The sequence below is a fragment of the Apiospora aurea genome (assembly GCF_038362705.1).
Source record: "Apiospora aurea strain CBS 24483 chromosome Unknown utg000004l_segment0_segment0, whole genome shotgun sequence".
Taxonomy (NCBI): domain Eukaryota; kingdom Fungi; phylum Ascomycota; class Sordariomycetes; order Amphisphaeriales; family Apiosporaceae; genus Apiospora; species Apiospora aurea.
In genome coordinates, this window is record NW_027117391.1 from 4,361,946 (window position 1) to 4,382,603 (window position 20,658).

General features: G+C 54.0%; 6 protein-coding genes across 6 annotated transcripts; 4 read left to right on the plus strand and 2 right to left on the minus strand.

The window, feature by feature from the left end:
* Window positions 1–463: 463 nt before the first annotated feature.
* Window positions 464–3,060, minus strand: PG986_006114 (uncharacterized protein; the record flags this gene model as incomplete). Its single annotated transcript, XM_066842336.1, has 4 exons — window positions 464–1,376; window positions 1,436–1,951; window positions 2,003–2,053; window positions 2,258–3,060. 4 exons carry the CDS (start codon window positions 3,058–3,060, stop codon window positions 464–466), a joined length of 2,283 nt encoding a protein of 760 aa, XP_066702198.1.
* A 2,328-nt stretch (window positions 3,061–5,388) lies between these two features.
* Window positions 5,389–7,804, plus strand: PG986_006115 (ABC transporter; the record flags this gene model as incomplete). The annotated part of the gene is made up of 4 exons (XM_066842337.1): window positions 5,389–5,653; window positions 5,732–5,955; window positions 6,004–6,417; window positions 6,467–7,804. The coding sequence occupies 4 exons, from the start codon at window positions 5,389–5,391 to the stop codon at window positions 7,802–7,804; spliced, it is 2,241 nt and encodes a 746-aa protein (XP_066702199.1).
* Window positions 7,805–10,772: 2,968 nt separating this feature from the next.
* PG986_006116 (uncharacterized protein) lies at window positions 10,773–11,208 on the plus strand (the record flags this gene model as incomplete). The annotated part of the gene is made up of 2 exons (XM_066842338.1): window positions 10,773–11,153; window positions 11,194–11,208. The coding sequence occupies 2 exons, from the start codon at window positions 10,773–10,775 to the stop codon at window positions 11,206–11,208; spliced, it is 396 nt and encodes a 131-aa protein (XP_066702200.1).
* A 258-nt stretch (window positions 11,209–11,466) lies between these two features.
* PG986_006117 (uncharacterized protein) lies at window positions 11,467–13,336 on the plus strand (the record flags this gene model as incomplete). The annotated part of the gene is made up of 4 exons (XM_066842339.1): window positions 11,467–11,593; window positions 11,678–12,916; window positions 12,993–13,088; window positions 13,158–13,336. 4 exons carry the CDS (start codon window positions 11,467–11,469, stop codon window positions 13,334–13,336), a joined length of 1,641 nt encoding a protein of 546 aa, XP_066702201.1.
* A 688-nt stretch (window positions 13,337–14,024) lies between these two features.
* On the minus strand, window positions 14,025–15,083 carry PG986_006118 (cupin; the record flags this gene model as incomplete). The annotated part of the gene is made up of 2 exons (XM_066842340.1): window positions 14,025–14,634; window positions 14,713–15,083. The coding sequence occupies 2 exons, from the start codon at window positions 15,081–15,083 to the stop codon at window positions 14,025–14,027; spliced, it is 981 nt and encodes a 326-aa protein (XP_066702202.1).
* Window positions 15,084–18,374: 3,291 nt separating this feature from the next.
* Window positions 18,375–19,953, plus strand: PG986_006119 (secreted beta-glucosidase adg3; the record flags this gene model as incomplete). The annotated part of the gene is made up of 3 exons (XM_066842341.1): window positions 18,375–18,946; window positions 19,001–19,073; window positions 19,135–19,953. 3 exons carry the CDS (start codon window positions 18,375–18,377, stop codon window positions 19,951–19,953), a joined length of 1,464 nt encoding a protein of 487 aa, XP_066702203.1.
* Window positions 19,954–20,658: the final 705 nt, after the last annotated feature.

Genomic DNA, 20,658 nt, shown 5'->3' on the forward strand with positions numbered 1-20,658 from the left:
CATGTCGCATCGTATCCCACTCATAATGCAAAAAAACGAGAAGAAAAACGGAAAGGACTCGTATCACGGTTTGTCATCGCACATACGTATTTGGTGAAACCCGTCTCCCATATGTGAAACATACACGATCTACGGACAGCGTGATTGAATAAGTACCTAGACAAGCCACGTCCCTGCTCAGTGCCTCCTGCAACAGCAAACGCCACTCCTAAACATCCCATCCAATGTGTAAACAACAACATGCAAAAGTCATTGCGCCTACCAAACTATCTCATCTTACAACGACCCTGAGGCCCCATGCAATATCCGTGTAAATCGCCCGTCAAGATCAAATTAAGAAATGTTACCGAGGAAACCTCGAGGGCGTAATTCGTAATGCATATCAAGAGAAATCATGAAACATCGTATCGTCGTGCAAGTCAAACGTTACCCGACACTGATACTATCCGGTCCTGGAGGTACGTTAGGCTGCACATATGCTCTCCACTCGTCCACCCGGCTTGCACCCCCTCCCCATGCCGGTAAGACCCGCGAGGGCAGAATCCTTCCTCGGATTCGAGTCCGCCCGCCGCATTCCCACAGGAGGAGGACCGTACGCAGACGCCTCCAAGTCATGGTCGCGCTGTCGAGCATAGCGCGGTTTCATTCGCTCCGACAGACGCTGGCTCTGACTTTGCGTACTGCTAAGCATATCGTCTTCCATGGTATGGCGTCGCATCATCGGTGCCGTATGAGGGACCGAAGGCGGCGGCGGCGGGCCTAGGTTTCTTGGCGGGTGCGGTGGTGGCGGCGGCGGCGACATCGGACCAGAAAAGGCTCTAGGAATCGGGCTATGGCTGGGTCGCGATTCCGAAAAGCGATCAGCAAGTCGACGATCCATCGAATCCCCGTACATTCCGCGGGCTCTAGTAACCCCAGACACGTAGTCGCCCGAGTTCATCCTCTCAAAGGGCACAGGATGCATCGGTGGAGGCATAGGAGGTGCCAATTGGGAGTGCGCGACTCGTCGGTAGTCGTCATTCATAAAATGACCGGCGGCATTGCCGATACCAATAATGTCGCCATAGCGGCCATTGTAATCGCCGTCGTCCGAGTCTTCATGTATTTCGCTGCGCTGTTCTGGCCTGCGACGCCTCACGAGCTGCCTTTCGTGATCCCGTGGCCTTGACCGACGGCTAAGACTTGATCCATGCGCTGATTGAACACCGCGGATCAACCCTCTTGCCCTTTCATCAGACCGATCATGGCCCACTCGAACACGAGGCGCATGACTGTGGCCCGGTCGTTCTACTTCGTTTCTATCGTAGTTGAACCAGGGACACTCGCAGGTTTTCCACGGAGCTCCGCATATCATGCAGAACTCTGATTTGCAGCGGCTACAACTTCGTATTAGAAGAGATCAAACTGTAATCGAGAGGCGGTGTCAACAACGTACCATTTCATGTGGTTGCAACCTTCTTCCAATTCAACCAAGAAGTTGCAGTTGAAGCATCGTTGCCAGCCTTTCTCTTTCGCTTGCTGGAGAATAGCTTGGGTAGCTTCGTCGTTGGGACAATCTTGAGACTTATGCCATTTCCCTTGACAAACGCAGCACACTTCAGTCCTGCAGTTGCCACATTTGGCCTTCCTACGGCCGTCCTTCAGTCTCTCAACACGATTTGGCTTGATCCATTCCCCGCAGCTTGGTCGCGGGCAGTATATACGGTTATGCGTAGAGTACTCGGCGAATTTCTGATTCCATAGTCTCTTGAAGTTGTTATCAAATAGACGGTCAACGTGCTTCAGCTGTATGTGGTCTTCGGTGCAACATTTGGGCGGCATTTGCTGAGGATCTTTGGTAGAGAGGCGAAATTTGCGTTTCAGGCATGTATGGCACATGCGATGACCACACATCAACTTGGCTGTTTTCCTGGAAGGTAGGTCGTCGTCGAGGCATGCAACACATTCGACACTAGCTATAAGTCAGTTACACGGTTCACGTTGACGGGAATGGTAGACCTACAGCTTGGTGGGTTTGCTATGTCGTTGTGAAGCAACCGATGAGCCAAAGAAGCTGCCAAGTATAGTAGATGAGCGCTTAGATGAGGCATAACTCTGAGATGAGTATGTAGTTTGAGACCTGCTTGTTGACCGTCTCTGTGAGTAGACTGGGCCCGATTCGTACACTTTCTTGAGCGCACTGAACCATATCATGATCAGTTTTTGTCCCATGAGAAGGGAAAAAAGAAAAAGAAAAAACGTTGGCGAGCTGACGTACCGTTTGGATGATGAAGCTGGCCTTATCTCGCCACCACGTTCCCGATGATGGTGATGGTGATGACGGTGACGATGAGAGCTAGCCTTAGAAGGTGAGTGATGTTTATGGTGTCGTTTGTGGGCAACTAGTGCACCACGATCTGGTTCGGCATCACTTTCGACCTCGTGGATGATCGACTCTTTGGCTCTGCGATCCTTGCCATGCGCATGTCGTCGACTGGTTGGCGGCTTTGCTTCTGGCGAAGATTGGACAAGTTCCTTCTCGCGCCGGCGTTGTCGACCCTTCTCCTCCGTAACCCGGGGGGCGGGTGGCAACGACTCTGAACTATCACTTGAAGAATCTTCACTCTCAGACGAGCTTCTTGATGAGTGTCTAGACACGGATGCTGACCGTTCTTCATGGGCCGATTTCGGCGTAGCAATGCCACTATCGACAGACTTGCTCCGGGTTGAGCTCCCGCTCTCCGAAGAACCTGATATTGACATGGATCTTGATCTCGTTCTTGACCTCGTTTCTGAAGCCGACTCTGAAGCCGACTCTGAAGCCGACTCTGAAGCCGACTCTGAAGCCGACTCTGAGGCCGACTTTGAAACCGACTTTGAAACCGACTCTGAGGCCGACTTAGACTCCGACTCAGAATCCGACTCTGAACTCGACCCCGAAGTTGACGTTGAGGCAGACCTTGCCCGCAAAGGTGCAGTGCGCCTGTGGTGACTCTCACTCGGGTTTTTAGCATCTCGTCGTGGTGGTGCAGCGGGCTCGCGGCGGTGCGCCCGCGAAGGCAAGGACTCGCGGGCACGCATTTTCTCGGGAGCTCTACGCGGACTCGAGACAGCTTGGTCAAGGTGGTATCTGTCGGGTCTCTGTATATCGTCGCGAAAGTGGTGTGGATAAGGCAGCGAATAGACAATAGGCTCCTGTTGCCCGTCCCAAATATCCAATCCAGACGACGAATGATGCTGACGCTGGTGCCGCTGGCTGATGGCTACATGCTGCACGTTTGCCATTCGCCAGAGGATGGCATGTGCCCGCCCCGACAAGGAAGGATTCGCAGAGGACCACTCGAGAAGGTCGCAATGTACCGATAACCAAGGGGCAGAGGGATGCAAAAGCCGATGGAAAGGCGAGCGGAGTCGACAGCTGTAAGAGTCTGAGTGGCCAGCAAATCTGCCACCAATGTGATCCGGTTCAGCTCTGATTGGAGTGACGCAGACCCAGTGCAGCTGGGAACCGTTGGGCAGGGAAAGGCAAGACCGGACAAGACGAGACTGAGACGACAGCCGAAGGTAGCGACAACGGAAGCCGCAGGTGGTGTTGTTGGTGCTATCAATTGACTTTGGCTTTCTGTATCTTCATAGGACCGAACGAAGGGTTCATGAATCCTGGGGGGAAAGAAGATGACGGCCAACCCTTTTGTCTCCGTGACCGCTCACACCGTTGGTTTGTTTCGCGGCCTCTTGATCTCAAGTTCCAGCCCGGTCGTGGATGGAGAAAGTGGCAGGCCGGCAATGCGCTAATCGAAGCTACCCCCCCCTGTAGCCAGCAATTAAGTGGCTCGCAACGACTGCTGATTAGGTCCCGAAGGGCCGTAGGCGGAGAATTGTCGAAGCCAAAGGAGGGGTAAAAAAGCACATTCTGTACTTAATTCTGGAGCTTCCCTCAATGCAAGCCCTACATTAACCTAAGTTAGGGATAAAACAGCAGGTTGCCCGGAAGAGTGCTTAGGAAGGGCAATCGAACGCAAGCTAAACACCTGTCAATCCAATTCTGGCCTCTGGTTCGCTACGCATTATAAAGCAAAAGCCCCTCTGCCTCATCGTCCCACTTGCTCACCACCCAGACTAGCCAGCCAGACTGGATTCGTTACCACCAAAAACACGGAGACGGGTTGAACTCGTATGCACCAAAGACAAAGTGTACGCAAATGTTGCATGATCAGCTCGTGTTACACGTAGGCCATGGCCCAGAGTCTTTTCCAGAACAAGTGACTTGCGGCAGGCAGAAAAAGGGGGTGGTTGGAAGTTGCACCTTTGGGGCTGACCGACCAGCCCCCATTCAATACGAAGCCAACAACTTGCCTCTCTACTACAAGTAGCTCGATCTACTGCTCATATTAAGATAACACACATTCAATGGATTGAGTCCAACCCACCATCTGATGCCTCACATCTCGCCATGATGTACGTACTGAGCTGTAGCTTTTATGCGACAGCCGATGTGCCTGATTCTGCTGCCTGATTACGTCAGTTGCAAAGAGCACTCTCACCCTCGTGGCTCCAGTGAACTGTCATAATCAGCTTGAAAGTAAGTCAGTGCTTTCCAGGCCGGATCGGGCCATTAGCGGCCTGACAAAGCGGCATTGTCGACTTGGCAGCTGGGCATCCGCAGTAATCCTCCCAAGCCTTATTACATCAATGCCCGAGCTCATTCATAGCTTCAATAGTTGGCATCCTCACTATCAATCCCGCCTTCTTCTTCCGAAGCCTAAGCATGCCCGAAACCGTGAATTCATCGTCCGTCCTCCCAAAGGTGGCTGGCCTAGTATATAAGGCACGACACATTGAAAACCTAGCAGTAGCCCAACGTATGGCAGTGGCTACTTGCGGTAGGAGGCTCGGTAGACCGAAGCTGAGAGCTGAGATCCTCAAACTCGGCATGTGTCCAAGTAATTACGATATACGAGTAGTGATATACACGTCTATTTTCAATTTACAGAATTCCTTCTCTCTTACAAATGTTGGATTCCGTTCCTGATTAAAATGTTGGCAATCCAACTGAGTGTGTACTGCTTTCCGTGTGACTTGAATTAACCGCATTACATAATCGCCTCTAGCAAGAATGAATCATCTTGAATCATGCCTCCCCCAACAGCTTTTACACAATCAACAGGCAGCGCCCTAATCGGCAGGAACAATGGCAGATTCAATAGAGCGAGAGATGAAATATAAAAAACGAGTCACAGGAGGTTTCGCTCCCCCCCGGCGGGATTTCTCGATGTGTGAAAGAGAGCAGCTGGAAAGTAGTTGATCAATCGCCCATTCCAAGTACCGCATAATAGTATCACGTACCAACTTCCAAAGATTGTGTACTGGGTTACAGTCTCTATCCAGATCAGGTTCCAAGGCTGCAAAATGGCGTCTATGGAATCCGAGTCCGTGGCCACCGTTCTTTGCACCAGCAAGCAGACCCGGTTCAATATCGCCACGCCAAACTACCGAGAGCTGGACATTGAGGGCCTGAACATCGTCGTCGCATCTGGCTACCACTCGACGGCGAAAGGAAAAGGGAAAGCAAAGGCGAGGTCGGACGGAACAGAAATACTGAGCAATGCCAGCCTCAGGCTGAAGGCGGGTCAAAGATACGCCCTCCTCGGACGGAACGGTACGGGGAAGTCAAGTAAGTTATTCTAATGGCATACTAATTACATGTATCTGTTGTTGCTAGTAGTGCGCTGGAACTGATTGAGTAGTACAGCACTGCTGAAAGCTATTGCTGAAAAGCTTATCCCCGGCATCCCCGAAGCGACGCGAATTGCTATTCTGCAGCAGACGCAAGTCAGCGACGCCAATGCGGATGGGACACTGCCTGGCAGTTCAGTGTCTCAGACGACAAGAGGAGACCGTCTGGTGATTGAAGAAGTCATTGAAAGGGCCACAGCGAGGAGTGAGGTCCAAAGGGAGATCCAAGGTCAGACCCGTGTACTTCTTCCGGTGTACTACTAATTGAGTTGTATTGACTCTTCCTAGTCTTATCAAACGCCATCAGCAGCACTGATCCGTTCGGCTCCCTTCGAGGGGCTGCGCCAGCTCCGGTATCAGCGTCTACAGAAAGAACTCTTCCTCAGAGACAAAGATGCACGGCTTAGGAGCGGCGCCCGAGGACTGCAAGCACGCAAGGCCTTGACCGCCAAGGAAAAGGAGGTGGCAGTTATGCAGTCGCAACGGGATCAGCCCGACGACGAGATCCCACCCGAGGTCCTCGCCAAGGAAACGAGCGAAGCGGCCGATTTGCTCGCGGAGCTGGAGCTGCAAGTCGAGCCCACAAAGGTTGCCGAGACCGAGAGTCGCGCGAAGCGAATCCTGAGCGGTTTGGGCTTCTCGGAGGAGTATATGCAGAAGCCCATTGCGAGCCTTTCTGGGGGGCTGGAAAATGCGTACCGCGTTGGCCGCTGTATTGCTGCAGGAGACAGATATACTGATACTGGACGAGCCGACAAATTTTCTGGATCTGCTTGGCATCATATGGCTGCAGAATCATCTCGCATTGTTGGCCGAGGGAGACGACGCCCCGACGCTCATCATAGTATCTCATGACCGCGACTTCATTTCACTGTGTACCGACATCCTCATCATAAAGGACAAGGGCCTGACCTACTTCCACGGGGATCTCCCCGTATACGAGGCGAGCAAGGCCGAGAAGAGGTTACACATGAACAAGATGAAGGAAGCGAAAGAGAAGCAGAAGGAGCACATGGAGAAGACGATCGCGCGCAACATGAAAGAAGGCCGCGCGAAAGACGATCAGAACAAGATCCGCCAGGCCAAGTCGCGGCAGAAGAAGCTCGACGACCGCTGGGGCCTCGAGGTCAACAGCCGGGGCGGCCGCTTCAAACTCAATCGAGACCTTGTCGGTTACCACCTTACTAGCCGAGCCGAGATCGAAGTCGAGGAGGAGGATCGGCCAGTCAGCTTGGTGCTTCCCACGACGACAGACCTACGCTTCCCTGGCCCCTTGCTTTCCTTGGAGCAAGTCTCTTTCAGCTACACGCCGTTGAGTAAAGCGGGCAAAGCTGCTGCGCCTTCGCCCTTTGCCCTCGGGGGAATCACTTTGTCTGTTCACATGGGCGACAGAATCGGCATCGTCGGCCTGAACGGCAGCGGAAAGTCCACGCTCGTTAAACTCCTCGTAGAGGAGACCAAGCCCACATCGGGAACACTTACGACGCATCCGCGGCTCAAGCTAGGGTACTACTCGCAGCACGCGGTCGACGACCTCCGAAGACTAGGGGAGTCCCCCTCGCCAGCGGAGGGACCCGAGCCAGCACTACTGACCTCGCTCTCGCTGCTGACCCAGGAAGTCGCCGGCGCGCTCGACGAGGGCGCCGTGCGCGGCCTGCTCGGCTCGCTGGGCCTGCCGGGCCGCCTCGCGTCCGACGTGCCACTGCGCAAGCTCTCGGGCGGGCAGCTCGTGCGGCTGCAGCTCGCGCGTCTCCTCTGGCGGCGGCCGCACTGCCTCGTGCTCGACGAGGTCACAACGCACCTCGACTACGAGACAGTGGCGGCGCTGCGGGACGCGCTGCGCGGCTGGGAGGGCGCCGTGGTGCTTGTCAGCCACGACCGCTGGTTCGTGCGCGGCGTGGTGGAGGGCCTGGTCGACGACGACGACAACGAGAACTCGGAAAACGGGGAGGGGCGCTGGGACGAAGAGCGCCCGCGGCGTCGGGTGGTGTATCGGCTGCGCGCGGGCCAGATGACGGAGCTCAGGGGTGGGGTGGGCGAGTTTGAAGAGGGCGTTGGGAAGAGGGTGCGGAAGCTGATGAATTCTTGACGTACCATGGCGCCTAGGCAGCTCTAGATGCTGAGTTTGGACCTGTTTCGTTTAAAAATAACTCACTGGTAAGACATGTGGAAGTCACGACAGCCAAGGGCGGGAGAAGTGGGAGCTATTCGTGAACCACCAGCCAGCCCTACCTCCTTACTTTTTCATATTCACTCATACATTTCAGCTGGCGTGTCTGAGAAAGTCGCAGAGGCCTTTGATGTAAATTAGAAAACAAAAACAATGTTTATGTGAAGGGCAACGGAAACAATGAAACGCAGGGTGCCGTGTCTCACACTTGGTTCATAAAGTTGGCTTGAGCATCGCATCGCATCGATCGCATGTATGCGAAGTAACTTGCCTAACTAGCTCAGATGTAGACATAGACATTCGGGTAGCTGTGCCCCTTGTCCTACCACTTAATTAAGACTTTGGTCAGGAGTTGCCGTGGAGGCTGGAGGGCTACTGCAGATTACGTGAGAACCAGGAACTGCATGGGATAATATGATGTGGAACTCGTTATAGTCGTATAGAAATGAAGCGACTTATTCACTTTGAGAGCCGGTCACCTGCGGACTTTCAAGTCAGGTAAAGGCACTACCTACCTAGGTAGTGTCCGATCTATTCGATACCAGCCTGCATACGCCGCATTGACCTTGGTCTAGTCGTAGACACAGCTGGAAATTTCATTAGATCATGGTTTAGATCACGGGGCGGAGTGGCGCTAAGCTAAGACTGCGGGTGGCAGCCGAGGGCTGAAGGAAGGCAAAGCTTCGCTGTCTGAAAAGTAAAGAGAAAGCCAGCCAGGTTAGCACCCACTCTTCCTCTTCACCTTCCAGTACGGGCCTGGCGGCGAGACAGAAAGAAAATTAAAGCCCCAAGTTGCCATCACATGGGCACCGGCCAAAGTCTTTCACCGAAGACTTGGACTCCCCTCTGCCCAGCTTCTACGGCCCATCCAGACCGTGTTCTGGAGTGGGTTGGTTCCCGGCGCTCTGGGTGATGCTGTAGCTAGAAAGCATGTGCTCGGTTACAGAGGACGGACAGACCACATACCATGGGCCGCCGACTGTGAAGGGTGCCATGTGCTGTTGGCGTCTCGGCGCTTGTAACGCTTTTGGCAGATGCGGCCGGTCCACCGTTGGTGGTCAGGGTTGGTGTTATGAGCCACCATTGATTCATGCCGCCAAGAAAGTACGTTCTCACCAGGTGAGCAGGCCCTGAGACCCGGCCAGACACCCAACGGCTGTTCAAGCAGCCAGATACATATGTGCGTGCCGTGCGGAGTCCGGCGACGATGACAGGAAAGATGGGGGCAAAGGAGGGAAAAGACGAATCTATTGCCGGGCGAGAGATTGAGATGGGGAAGTGGGGGAAGAGACATCAATACATAACACCGCTCACTACGGCCTATAAGCGAAGTCTAGACCTACGGGTGGACTGCTAAAAGCAGACAACCGACTGACAGATCTACCAGTAAGCACGCAGGAAGGAGCGTGAATGCCTTTCTATGCCGTCTAGCCTTGATATTCCATTCGGGCCGACCTAGAGATCTGGCCCCATTTCTCCAGAGTTAAGCAGCCCGGGATCCTGGGGAAGGGGGGTTGCAGGGTATGTAGATCCGCATCTAACGTCCCATTCCGCCTGAGGATATTGTGTCACGCAGCGCTCAGCTACTCTCTCCGAGCAGAGGTCTAGCACAGGTGTGGCCATGGCTGCTACATGTGACTTTTGCGGAAGCCTCCAAGGGCCGCCGGTCTCAGCCAGCGCATGTACCGGTATGTATACCTCTGGCGAAAAGGTAATGTCCCAAAGTGAACGGCATTTCTTCTTCGACCGCTGCTTCGTGCTGTGACGCTTCGAGCCGTCTGCGGGCCAAAGTGCCTTATATCGTGCGACTTGACACATCACACCCAAAACTCTGGCCTAAGTCATTAATTAGCCCAAGGGAAAGAAGCGGCGTTGACGGTGCTTCTTGTTTCTGGTCCGATTTTGCTATGGGCTGGCTTCTCGGCCGATACAATCCGCCGATTCGCTCACCCATAAGGGTCGGGTCGGTGAAGGTTGACCAAGTCTGCTTTTTCCCCAACCGTCTGTTTGAGGAGACACCGCGTGCATGTAAGAAAATAGACAGTTACATAGAGGCGTATACTCAGGGATACCTAAAACCTAGAAGGCATTGCAGGCTAGTATATTTAGGGAATGGGGAGGGCCTGGGTGACAAGGGGGAGAAAAAGCAGAAGAAGAAGAAGAAGGAACAAACTTGCACAGACAAATTTCCCATCTCACTGGGGGCTTCCCCACAGTCTATATTGGAGGCGCGGGGGTGCATCCGAAGGAACTTGGATGCTCGACCGGCCACTGTAACGTCGCCCCTCGATGCTTAGAACGAGATTGAATTACTCGCAGGACCAAGATCCCTCCAAGGCACGCTAGAGTTGACGAGGAAACATCTCCTCTAGTACTCACGCGCCTAGCCAGGTTGCTTCCTTCAAGGTGGGATGATGAGATGAACTAACGGCCATGTGTGTGCTGCAGTCGTCCCAGCGCAACGGATCCTTCGACTAGCATAGCGCCGTACGAGAGCGCATGTTTCTCTGTCGGAATGCAACAACCCTTCCTTCGAAGGGCCAGGGGCGCGTGTCGTTGGGAGCCAACACTGAATTCTGCGATTCTCTCTGCTCCTACACGTGAGAAGGTGTGGTTGTATGTTTGCAAGGCCTGGCCCTTCAGATATCCCGTCTCTTGATGTGTTCTTGCCGGATGCAGCAATTTCCAGAGACATATGAGATGCTCAGATGTGTGTACATCTCACTTCATTCATCGGTGCAAATACCGAGACTCGAAAGTGAAACATCTATTTGCTGGCTCGAAACCCCGATCAGCGAGTTCTTGAGAAACATTTCCGACTGTTCGCTTGGCAACCGTGTCAGGAACAGAATAGGCCATCGGAAGGTGGCAGTAGGGTCCGATGGCCATGAACCCCCTCGGCTCTCTGGACCAGGTATCGAGGCCTCTCCAGGTTTTCCATCTCAAGCCTTACCCCCAGTCTCCTGCCCTCAGCATCCTGCCTGACTGGGTACAAATCACCTGCAGCTGTCTGGGCGTCCCGCCACTCTCCGGAATGGAGCAGCACTATTTGTACCAAGATCCGGAGAAGGCCCTTTTCTGGACCCCTGCCTACCTGTCATGCTCCCCTGTGGAAGACCACAGAAGCCCAACCAAGGCCCTTTGCCCAGCATGGCGGCCCTGTTGCTCTGGTGCGGCGCGGTTCAAGAGTGGCGTCCCGAATCTAGAATTCGCTTCACTGGTAGCCGATGCCTACGTCCCCAGAGCTGGGGGTGATCTTCTTTCCCCGGTAAGTCGAGCTAGAGCGAGGTGCATAACTGACTGGTCAGCTTGCGCACGAGTGACTTCCCTAGACATTTTAAACTATACCACATGCATCAGGTATTGGAGGCAAGCGGCGCGGTCTGCATATATAAATAATGTCTCGCCTGCCTCCAACCCACCGTTGCTGATTCCCTCTCCTACATGCTCTTTCCCCCTTTCTGGATAAGTCCTTTGGGCCTGATTGTTATCTGGAGACTGCTTTGGTCAGTCCAACACCCCTACTTGCCTCTCTTCTCAACATAAAACTCGTCTCTTCAGAAAGAAGAGACTCGACAGCCATGGCAGGTGGTGTCGTTGTTACCGGCACGACTGATGTCAGTCGTGTCGAGGCCCCCGTGACCTGGAAGGCGTACCTGATCTGCGCCTTCGCTGCCTTCGGTGGTATTTTTTTCGGCTATGATACCGGTAAGTCGCCTCTATCTATAGTCCCGACTTGTCGCCCTCTATATAGTCAAACTCGAGCTTGGCACTGACCTGACGGTGGTACAGGTTGGATGTCTGGCGTCATGGCCATGCCTTACTTCATCAACCTTTACACGGGCATGGAATACGATTATGTCAACAAGATGCCCATTGGCGTGACCAAGGACGAATTCCACCTGTCTTCCTCGATGCAGTCACTATTCACATCCATCCTGTCTTGCGGTACCTTCTTCGGAGCCCTGATGGGTGGTGATATTGCCGACTTCATTGGCCGCCGCCCTACAATTATTATGGGATGCGCTGTCTTCTGTGTCGGTTGTACTTTGCAGATCGCCAGCACCAACCAGGAGGCTCTGTTCGTCCTTGGTCGCCTGGTTGCTGGTGGCGGTGTTGGTTTCATTTCCGCCGTCGTCATCCTGTACATGTCCGAGATCGCCCCCAAGAAGGTTCGCGGTGCCATGGTCTCTGGCTACCAGTTCTGCATTACCATCGGCATCCTGGTCGCGGCCTGCGTCGTCTACGGCACCCAGGAGCGCAACGATACCAGCTCCTACCGCATTCCCATCGGCATCCAGTACCTCTGGGCCATTGTTCTCGCTGGCGGTCTCTTCTACCTGCCCGAATCGCCCCGTTATTTCGTGCGCAAAGGAGAGATCGAGAAGGCAGCCAAAGCTCTGGCCTTTGTGCGTGGCCAGCCGCTTGACTCTGCTTACGTCAAGGACGAGCTTGCCGAGATTGTCGCCAACAACGAGTACGAGATGCAGGTGATTCCCCAGACCAACTACATTGGATCTTGGTTGGCCTGCTTCAAGGGCTCGCTCTCTGCCGGCAACAGCCCTCTGCGCCGCACTCTTCTGGGCACGGGGATGCAGATGTTCCAGCAGCTGACGGGTATTAACTTTGTTTTCTACTTCGGAACTCCCTTTTTCACACAGCTGGGAACCATCGACAACCCTTTCTTGATCTCCATGATCACGACGTTGGTCAACTGCTTGTCTACCCCCATTTCTTTCTACGTCATCGAGAAGTTCGGCCGCCGCGCCCTTCTCATCTACGGCGCGTGCTCCATGATCACCTGTCAATTCATCGTTGCTATCATCGGTGAAACTGCCGGAAAGGATGTGAACAACAACAGGGCTACCTCTGCCATGGTCGCCTTCATCTGCTTGAACATCTCCTCGTTCGCTATTACCTGGGGTCCTACCGCTTGGGTCATTGTGGGTGAAGCGTTCCCGCTGCCCATTCGATCTCGTGGTGTTGGTCTGTCCACTGCCTCCAACTGGCTCTGGAACACCATTATTGCTGGTAAGTTGTTTCCCTTCGCATGCTCAACCAAAGCCATGACAGAATCCTCAAGACGCTAATACGCAACCCCATCTAGTCATCACGCCGTACCTGGTTGGAAAGGATAAGGCCGACCTGGGACCCAGGGTCTTCTTCCTCTGGGGCGCCCTCTGCTGCTTCAGTTTGCTGTTTGGTAAGTCTAGTCCAGCTTTGCACACCCCTGAATCGACTTGTCATGTTTTCTAATCCGTTCTTGGTACAGCTTACTTCCTCGTCCCTGAGCTCCGAGGTCTCTCCCTCGAGCAGGCCGATATGTGTATGGCCGAGGCCAGCCCGCGCAAGTCGGCCGCCTGGAGACCCAGCCACACCTTTGCCGCCGAGATGGGCAACGTCAGCGAAAAGCCCGGTGCCAACACGACCGTCAAAGAGGAGACTGTCTAGGACATGCGTTTACCACACACCCCGGCCGTTCTGGACGTGTTGGGTTTGGTAATCTCTACAGGAGCTGACGGTGGCGGTTGTCTGGTTGTTGAGGTGGTCTGTCATTTATTGCGTCCGAAGATACCATTGTTTCTCCCCTGCGATTACTTCAGTTGCGTACTAAACATCTACGTAAATATATAATTAGCAATGTATGCAATATAACTGCTATATATTTCTAGTCTGGGCTGGTTGTTCGTGTTTTTGCACATATCAAGTTAAACATCCACCAGAAAACGAGTTTGCGTTCTTGAATCGTCGCAATAGGGGAGATCAGTAAGTATTGTCCCACCTAAGCGAGCTAACCTGAACGTCGAACTTGATAGTTTCTTGAACAAATGTCCCGTTGAAAGAAACTGCACCGAGATCATGTAAGTGTGCGCTTCAAGGTTCCTGCAATATTGTATATTATTCGGGTTGGCAGAGAGCGTGAGCAGGAACTATGTGTTTAGATGTAAACTTGTGCCGGAAAGGAGTGTGGATGATGTGAACCAGTAAACACAGCCGGTAGACTCCGAACCAGTATGTACCACTCCAGAAAGCAAATTACCCAAAGAAAAGAAAATTCCGTATATTAAACTGGTATCTCGTGTATATGCGCTCCCACTGCTTCCACTCCCCCGTACGTCCCATCGCCAGCTTCGGCATCCTACTTCCTCTTGTTGATGTTGCATCTCTTGAGGCACTGCTCGACGCCGAGCGCGACGTTATTGGAGATGGCGCCGCGCAGCTTATCGACGTCGGCGCCGTCGATGGCGTCGCCGAACACGTCGGCCACGGCGGCGTTGTTGCGGGCACCAAACAGCTCCTGCGCGACCTGCCCGGTGCCGAAGTCCTCGGCGCTCAGGGCCGCGACGAAGGTGGCGTTGCCGCAGCCCGGGTTGAACTGGGAGTGGACGGCGCCCTGGAAGAAGATGGTGGCGTCGTACTGGTGCAGCGTGTTGAGGATCTCGCGCGGCGCCGTGCCGTCGGCGTTGTGGACGTTGACGCCGTTCTCGGGGATCATGGACGACACGATGGTGCCCTCGGTCACGATGCCCAGCTCGGCGGCCCGCGGGTGCACGTGCGGCGTGTTGAAGCCGCAGGGGCCCAGGAACACCACGGCCATGCCCAGGCCCGTCCCCGTCAGGGCGGGGAACGTCTTGCGGTTCGCGGGGACGACCTCGCCGCCCTTGCCGGGACCGCCGGTCCGCTTGTTTCCGAAGCTGAACTTGAAGTGCTCGTTCTTGGTCAGGACGTTGTTGATGGCGTCCGCGCGGCTGTATGAAACAAGCACACAAAGTCAGTATACAAGTACATGTGACGTCGGTTGGAAAAAAAAGGGGGTGACTTCTTACGTGTCCGATAGTAGGATCTGTTGAGTCTTGGAAAGACCCGGAAGGCCGCCGGGCGTCTTGCAATCACCTGTGTGCGTGGGCTTCGAGGAAGGCCCGGACCGGGTTTTCGAGTACATCTGGCCGGGAGAGCTGGAAGACTTCGGCTCAACTGTGGCACGGGATGTTTGGGCGTACGTGACGGTTGGCTTGTACACGGGCTTTGAGCTTTCGGTCATCGAGTTCGGGATGGTACCGACAGTTCCGCCCGTGCCGATAGGTCGGTACGTCGGATAGCCGTCGTGCTTCTTACCAGTCCCAGTGCCCATGGGAGGTTGGCTGCTGGAAGTTGTCGAATAGGTATGAGACATACCCGTGCCATACTGCTGGGGCATTGCGAGAACAGCAGGGCCAAGAGCCAAGACGGCCGTAGTAAGGCTGGATACAGTGAACAGCATATTGTCGGTTGAACCTTTTTGGATTTTGGCCTTTTTATTAAGTGGAAGATGTGGCGAGTAGATTGAAAAGGAAAACCGTGGTGAAACGAACAAGCCAAGAAGACTCAAGTAGACCGGTAACAAGGACAAAGGAGATATAAGGAAATGAAGAAAAGGAAACAGACAGTGAAATGTATTAGTGAGTTGAGGATTCACAGTGAGGATGCAGGATCGAGAGAATCAGAAGAATTTTAATACTCGGAGGCCAAGGACTTATTATACACGACCCATGCAGACCAATACCATGATAGCAACCCTTCTTACTTACACATTACAGCATCCTCGTTGGCTTCAGTAAGCAGACCTGAGTCCTTAGCCCGACCCACGTTGACATGATGGCTGTGAAATAGACGGATAGACTGCCTTCCGAGAGGGGGAAGTTGAAGCCATCCCCGCGAAGCCGTAGGGCTTAGCGGCATCTCCAACCCACGCTAACACCGGCGCCGTATATGTATAGCACTCGGATCTAAAACGACCGAAACTGATGAAGGTTCTCTGGAAATTGTATCTTTTCCTGGGAGAGGGGTTCAAAAGGTTTGCTGGTCAGCTCTTAGTCCCGAGGCAGTGTTTTTGGAGGGACCTAGACGACGACATGACGAAAATAGATCCATCCATCCCCCAGCCGCAGCCGCCGCAACCAATAAGCGCATCGCTAGCGCCTACGCGGCTTGTAGGATCTGACTACAGGTCTTTCTGCCCAATGTGATCAGGGCTCGTTTCTCTGTCGCGACAAGCAAGTCGGTAGGTAGTCAGGCGGCGCAGATGCTTGATTGTCGGAGGTAGCCATTTGGATCCGACTTCGACTTCTCCAAGCCAGCTGAGAAACCAAGCAAAGTCTCGTCCACACCACCATGCCCAGGGCTCTTCCTTCGTAAGTTGATGCTGTTCTTGGAGAAATGGCACCCCGAAGTTCCACCCCTACCACCCTACCAGAGCTGCTCAGGGACGTATCGCTTGATGCCCCTGCTAGCTAGCCGATGCCTTCCAAGTACAAGTATCCCAACATCCTCGTGAATTCCCGAGGACAAACGGTCGGTTAGGCTCGATGCACCCACCGCCTTTTGACACAAATGCTTGGTAGGACCCAAACAGCGCATGGCCCAGATCCATCGTACAAGTCGGCACTTTGTGGGAGGCAGACTTTTTCGCCCCACGACGAAAGGCGGCCAGCGCCCGGCAAGGATTCCAGCCGAACGGAGGCAGCCCCCCGATTGAGCATTACACGATGGCCATGCTGTTGCGGGTGGCTGGTGGGGGTTGTTGGAGCCTCTCCTCCCCGGCGGCGGACGGCGTGCGCTTTGCAGTCCTTGCACCGTATGGGGAGCGCTTGAGAAGGAGTGCAAAAGACAAGGGCCGTTATGGATGTTGGCGCCACTATTGACTGGATCGACTGGATCAACTGGATCTAGGTATTCTATTCCCAGTCACTTGTCTTATCTCAGGCCTCAAGACACCCGATCCCCTGTATGCTGCTTATCGACCATGGCTGCGAGACACAAACCTATTTGGCAAGCCGTTGCGGATTCGGGGCTCGTTTTAGCTTCCGGGGGGCAGTCGATAGATCATGTAACTTGTGCTAAGAACCTGAGCCAAGCAGATTGATATAGGCATAGGCCATGGACGCCTGATGCAATGCGGATGGGCGTTATCTGACGGGCCTATTAAGTATGGAAGAAACTTAAGTATCGGAACCCGCAATTCGAGGGCCGGTTGGGGATATGTCTTACATACCCTAATGTCGCGAGTGTCGCTGTGTCGTGCACACCGACGTGAGCAGGGCGATTGATTCTTCGATTGGAACGATGATTCAGCAAGAATCGAGCATGTTCGCATCTAATCTTCCGATTTTGACCCCCCCGCTGTTACACGGTCCGTCATTTGTGAAACCATGGGAGCTCGTGCCATATCGGCGCATCAAACGCCAATTACTAAGGAAGGTTACCAGCGTTACAACCTGCGCTACCGTGCTAGTTGTTAGCCTGCCGTTGACTATCGGTTAAGCAATATCAATATCGATTTAGCGGACACCAGGAATTTGCAGGCCGCATGTAGGCCGCTTCCGTCCATCTCCTTTCCCATGCCGCGGGTTTGGATTGGCGGCCCTTGGATTTGATCAACCGCCGATCGAATCCCAGGACCAGCAGGTGTGGTCTTCCTCCAGACTTCATCCCAGCTTCTTCGGAAGCTGCCCTGTCGAGGGAGAAGAAGAAGAAGAAGAAGAAGAAAAATAAAAAAAACCGAAATGCCACCCACGAAAAGCATCGGCGCTAAGAATAAGCTAATCCGGTGAATGTGGTCGCCCGCCCCCGTCTTTTCCTTCCTTGTCTGCAACCTCAACCATGCCATCTCATTTCGATTAACGCTCCATCATTTGCTTGCCGCCGTCTCATTGGCCCATCTGCAAGGCACATAACTTCTATCGGCCCAATCCCCGAACCATGTCCCCCATCGCCTGCAGGCTTGATGGAAGAGGAAACGGGCCATGGCTCGCAGGCACGGGGCTATTGGTTGAAGCCGCCCATCGCCAATAACACCACCAGCCGTCGCAGCCTCTGGCTCTGGCTCGTGGACCATGGATCGCGCAGGGGACCCAGTCCCAATCCATAATGCGAGAGGCACCAAAGCACCAAGGGCAGGCACTGGGCAGGACCGGAGAAGCTCGCACGCAGCAGACTCACAGGGCTCAGGGCTGTCCGTTCCCTCGCCCACCGTCCATTGAGACGGGGGGCGACTAGGTTCCCCTAATCTGAGGAAGACTCCCCATTCTGCCCATGAGACGATCGGGTCCCCTCTTCCATTCCTCGCTTGCGCGCGACCGCTTCGTGTCTCTTGCTGCCGGCTCCTCACCGTCGCTCTCTACTCTACTCTCCTCATTCTTTTATGCAGACGCTCTGCCGCCGTTCTTTTATACAGTGACACTTGTCGCGCCCACATTCTTTTTTCCGCTGCCAGGTCCTCGTTCGTTATCGACTCGGCTTACTCACGCGATCCGTCCCACGGAGACTAAATCCCGCCTCAAGCTTCTTGCCGCCCAAGTCTCGACGATCTCGTTGATCACCGGCTTGAGATCTTCTCGCGTCGCATTAGGTTCCTGACTCCGGTGCTTCGAGAATCCAAGGCCATCACTCGCTTTTGTGGAGCATACATTCTTTCGAACGGACGACTGGTTTGATAAGATCAGCCGACGAGATGAAGCTTTCAACCCTACAAGCGACCCTCGGGTCCGCAACACTTCTCCTGGCTGAATCGACCTTCACGCACAAACACAAGCATCTGGGTAGGCGAAATGATCACAGCCAAATCCATAGCCGAAGTGCCGTCGCACACCTGGAGGACCGAGGTCTGGCCTGTAAATTCCCGACTGGCGAAGGACTCGTACCCGTCTCGCCGAACGCGATGAACGGTGGCTGGGCTCTGAGTCCTGACCAGGTCTGCTTCCCGGGCAAATACTGCCCGTATGCCTGCCCTCCGGGCGAGATGATGGCGCAGTGGAAGCCATTCTCAACTTACGCCACTACCGATAGAATGTCTGGTGGTCTGCTTTGCGGTCTGGATGGCAAGGCCTCTAAGCCTTTTGACGACAAGCCGCTGTGTACCAAGGGTACCGGCAACGTCAAGGTTGTGAACAAGTGTGGCAAGGTCACTTCGTTCTGCCAGACTGTGCTGCCCGGTATGGAGGATATGATTATTCCCAACGATATTCATGACGAGCAGGTTATCGCCGTCCCAGGAACCGACTACTGGGACACAACTGCTGCTCAGTAAGTTCAGCCAGCCAATTGTGCCGCCTGCGTATTCTAACGAGTCCCCTCTAGCTACTATATCAATGAGCCTGGTGTATCATCGTCGGAAGGCTGCATATGGGGCGATGATTCCAAACCTATGGGAGTGAGTTGTGAACCCCACCCTATTATCAACAACAAAGCACATACTAATATCATTGTGATAGAACTGGGCCTTCTACGTTGCTGGCACCAACACTGATCATACCGGAAGCACCTTTGTGAAGCTTGGAATGAACCCCATTTATGAGGCGTCTTCTCTAGCTAGCCAGAAGCCTACCTTCGGCATGGAAATCAAGTGCACCAGCGGCGACTGCACCGGCCTGCCCTGCCGTGTTGACGGCAGTGGTGTTACCAGCAGCGAAAAGGCGGACGGGGCTGGCGGCTCGGCATTCTGTGTGGCAACCGTGCCCAAGGGAGGTTCAGCTAGCATTGTCGTCTTCAACCTCGACGGATCTTCCGGCAGCGACGATAAGCCGGAGACGACATCGTCGGCTACACCCACGCCCACGCCCACTCCCACCCCTACGCCTACCCCAACCCCCAGCTCAACCAAGGAAACACCAACGACGACCAGCACGACTCCCACGTCAACTTCCACCTCGGAAACTTCGACAACCTCGACAACTTCGAGCACACCTACCTCCTCCCCAACAACCTCAACACCTTCGACAACACCGTCGACAAGCTCAAGCACGCCCGAGAGCTCCACTGAGACCTCAAGCAGTGCCCAGTCTAGCTTCACTTTGCTGGCCCTCGGTGGTATCTTCAAGGAGAACGGAACGGCCACGGCATCCTACACCTGGACACCATCGTCCGCAACGAAACCAACTGCTGTTGCAACCAGCGGTGAATCGGCAGCCGAATCGGCAGCCGGATCGGCAGCTCCTACAGAGTCCGCCAAGAGCGAGAGTGCTGGCCCTCAGGGTAGCAGTGCCGTCGTAGGCTTGATTATCGCCGTCTTCGCCGCTGCCTGCATTTTGTAAACGATACCGAATGCCTAGACAGGGGCCGGCGACACAATCTTCTTCGGCGTGTACACATTTAACTACTTTCAGGCAGCCTACCCTACGCTTGTCTTTCAATTCACTTCCACCTCACTGACCCCGCCAGAGATCGTTTTCAACACATTACTTGCGCTGTGTCGCCGCCGCCCCTTCGGTGTATTCCTCCCCAGAGCCGGTGTTTATATACCGGAACCCTCCGCCGGGCATTCTTGCTTCCATGCATACAACATCTTAAGGATTCGTACCCTGTTGCAGTACTTGCTGTACGCGATCTACTACCCATATTGTCTATTTTTAACTGCTATTGCGATCGCCCTCTGCGGTTTGCGCACTACTTCTTGCACTTGCTATACCTTTACGCAAATCATTAAGAGGGCTGCGCGCGTATTGTTTCTTTCCATTCGGCACTATACCCTTTATTTTTCTTCTCACGAATGATGCAGCTTGGTGGCTTGTAGCGTGATTGTTCCGTGTTTTATGATGGAGTATTTGCTATGAGGGATTGTTGTTTGTCTTTGAGCCGCTGAGATAGCGAGTTGGTGTATGGCCAGAGTGGCCTATGAAGTCGTGTTCTTGGAGGACCCTGTGGGAACTCGAGTCTCTTTCTATTCAACAGGGGCAACGCAATTCATGTGTTTAGGAATTATGCTTGGAGTGAAGAAGCCTTCAGGCGATCCGATGATA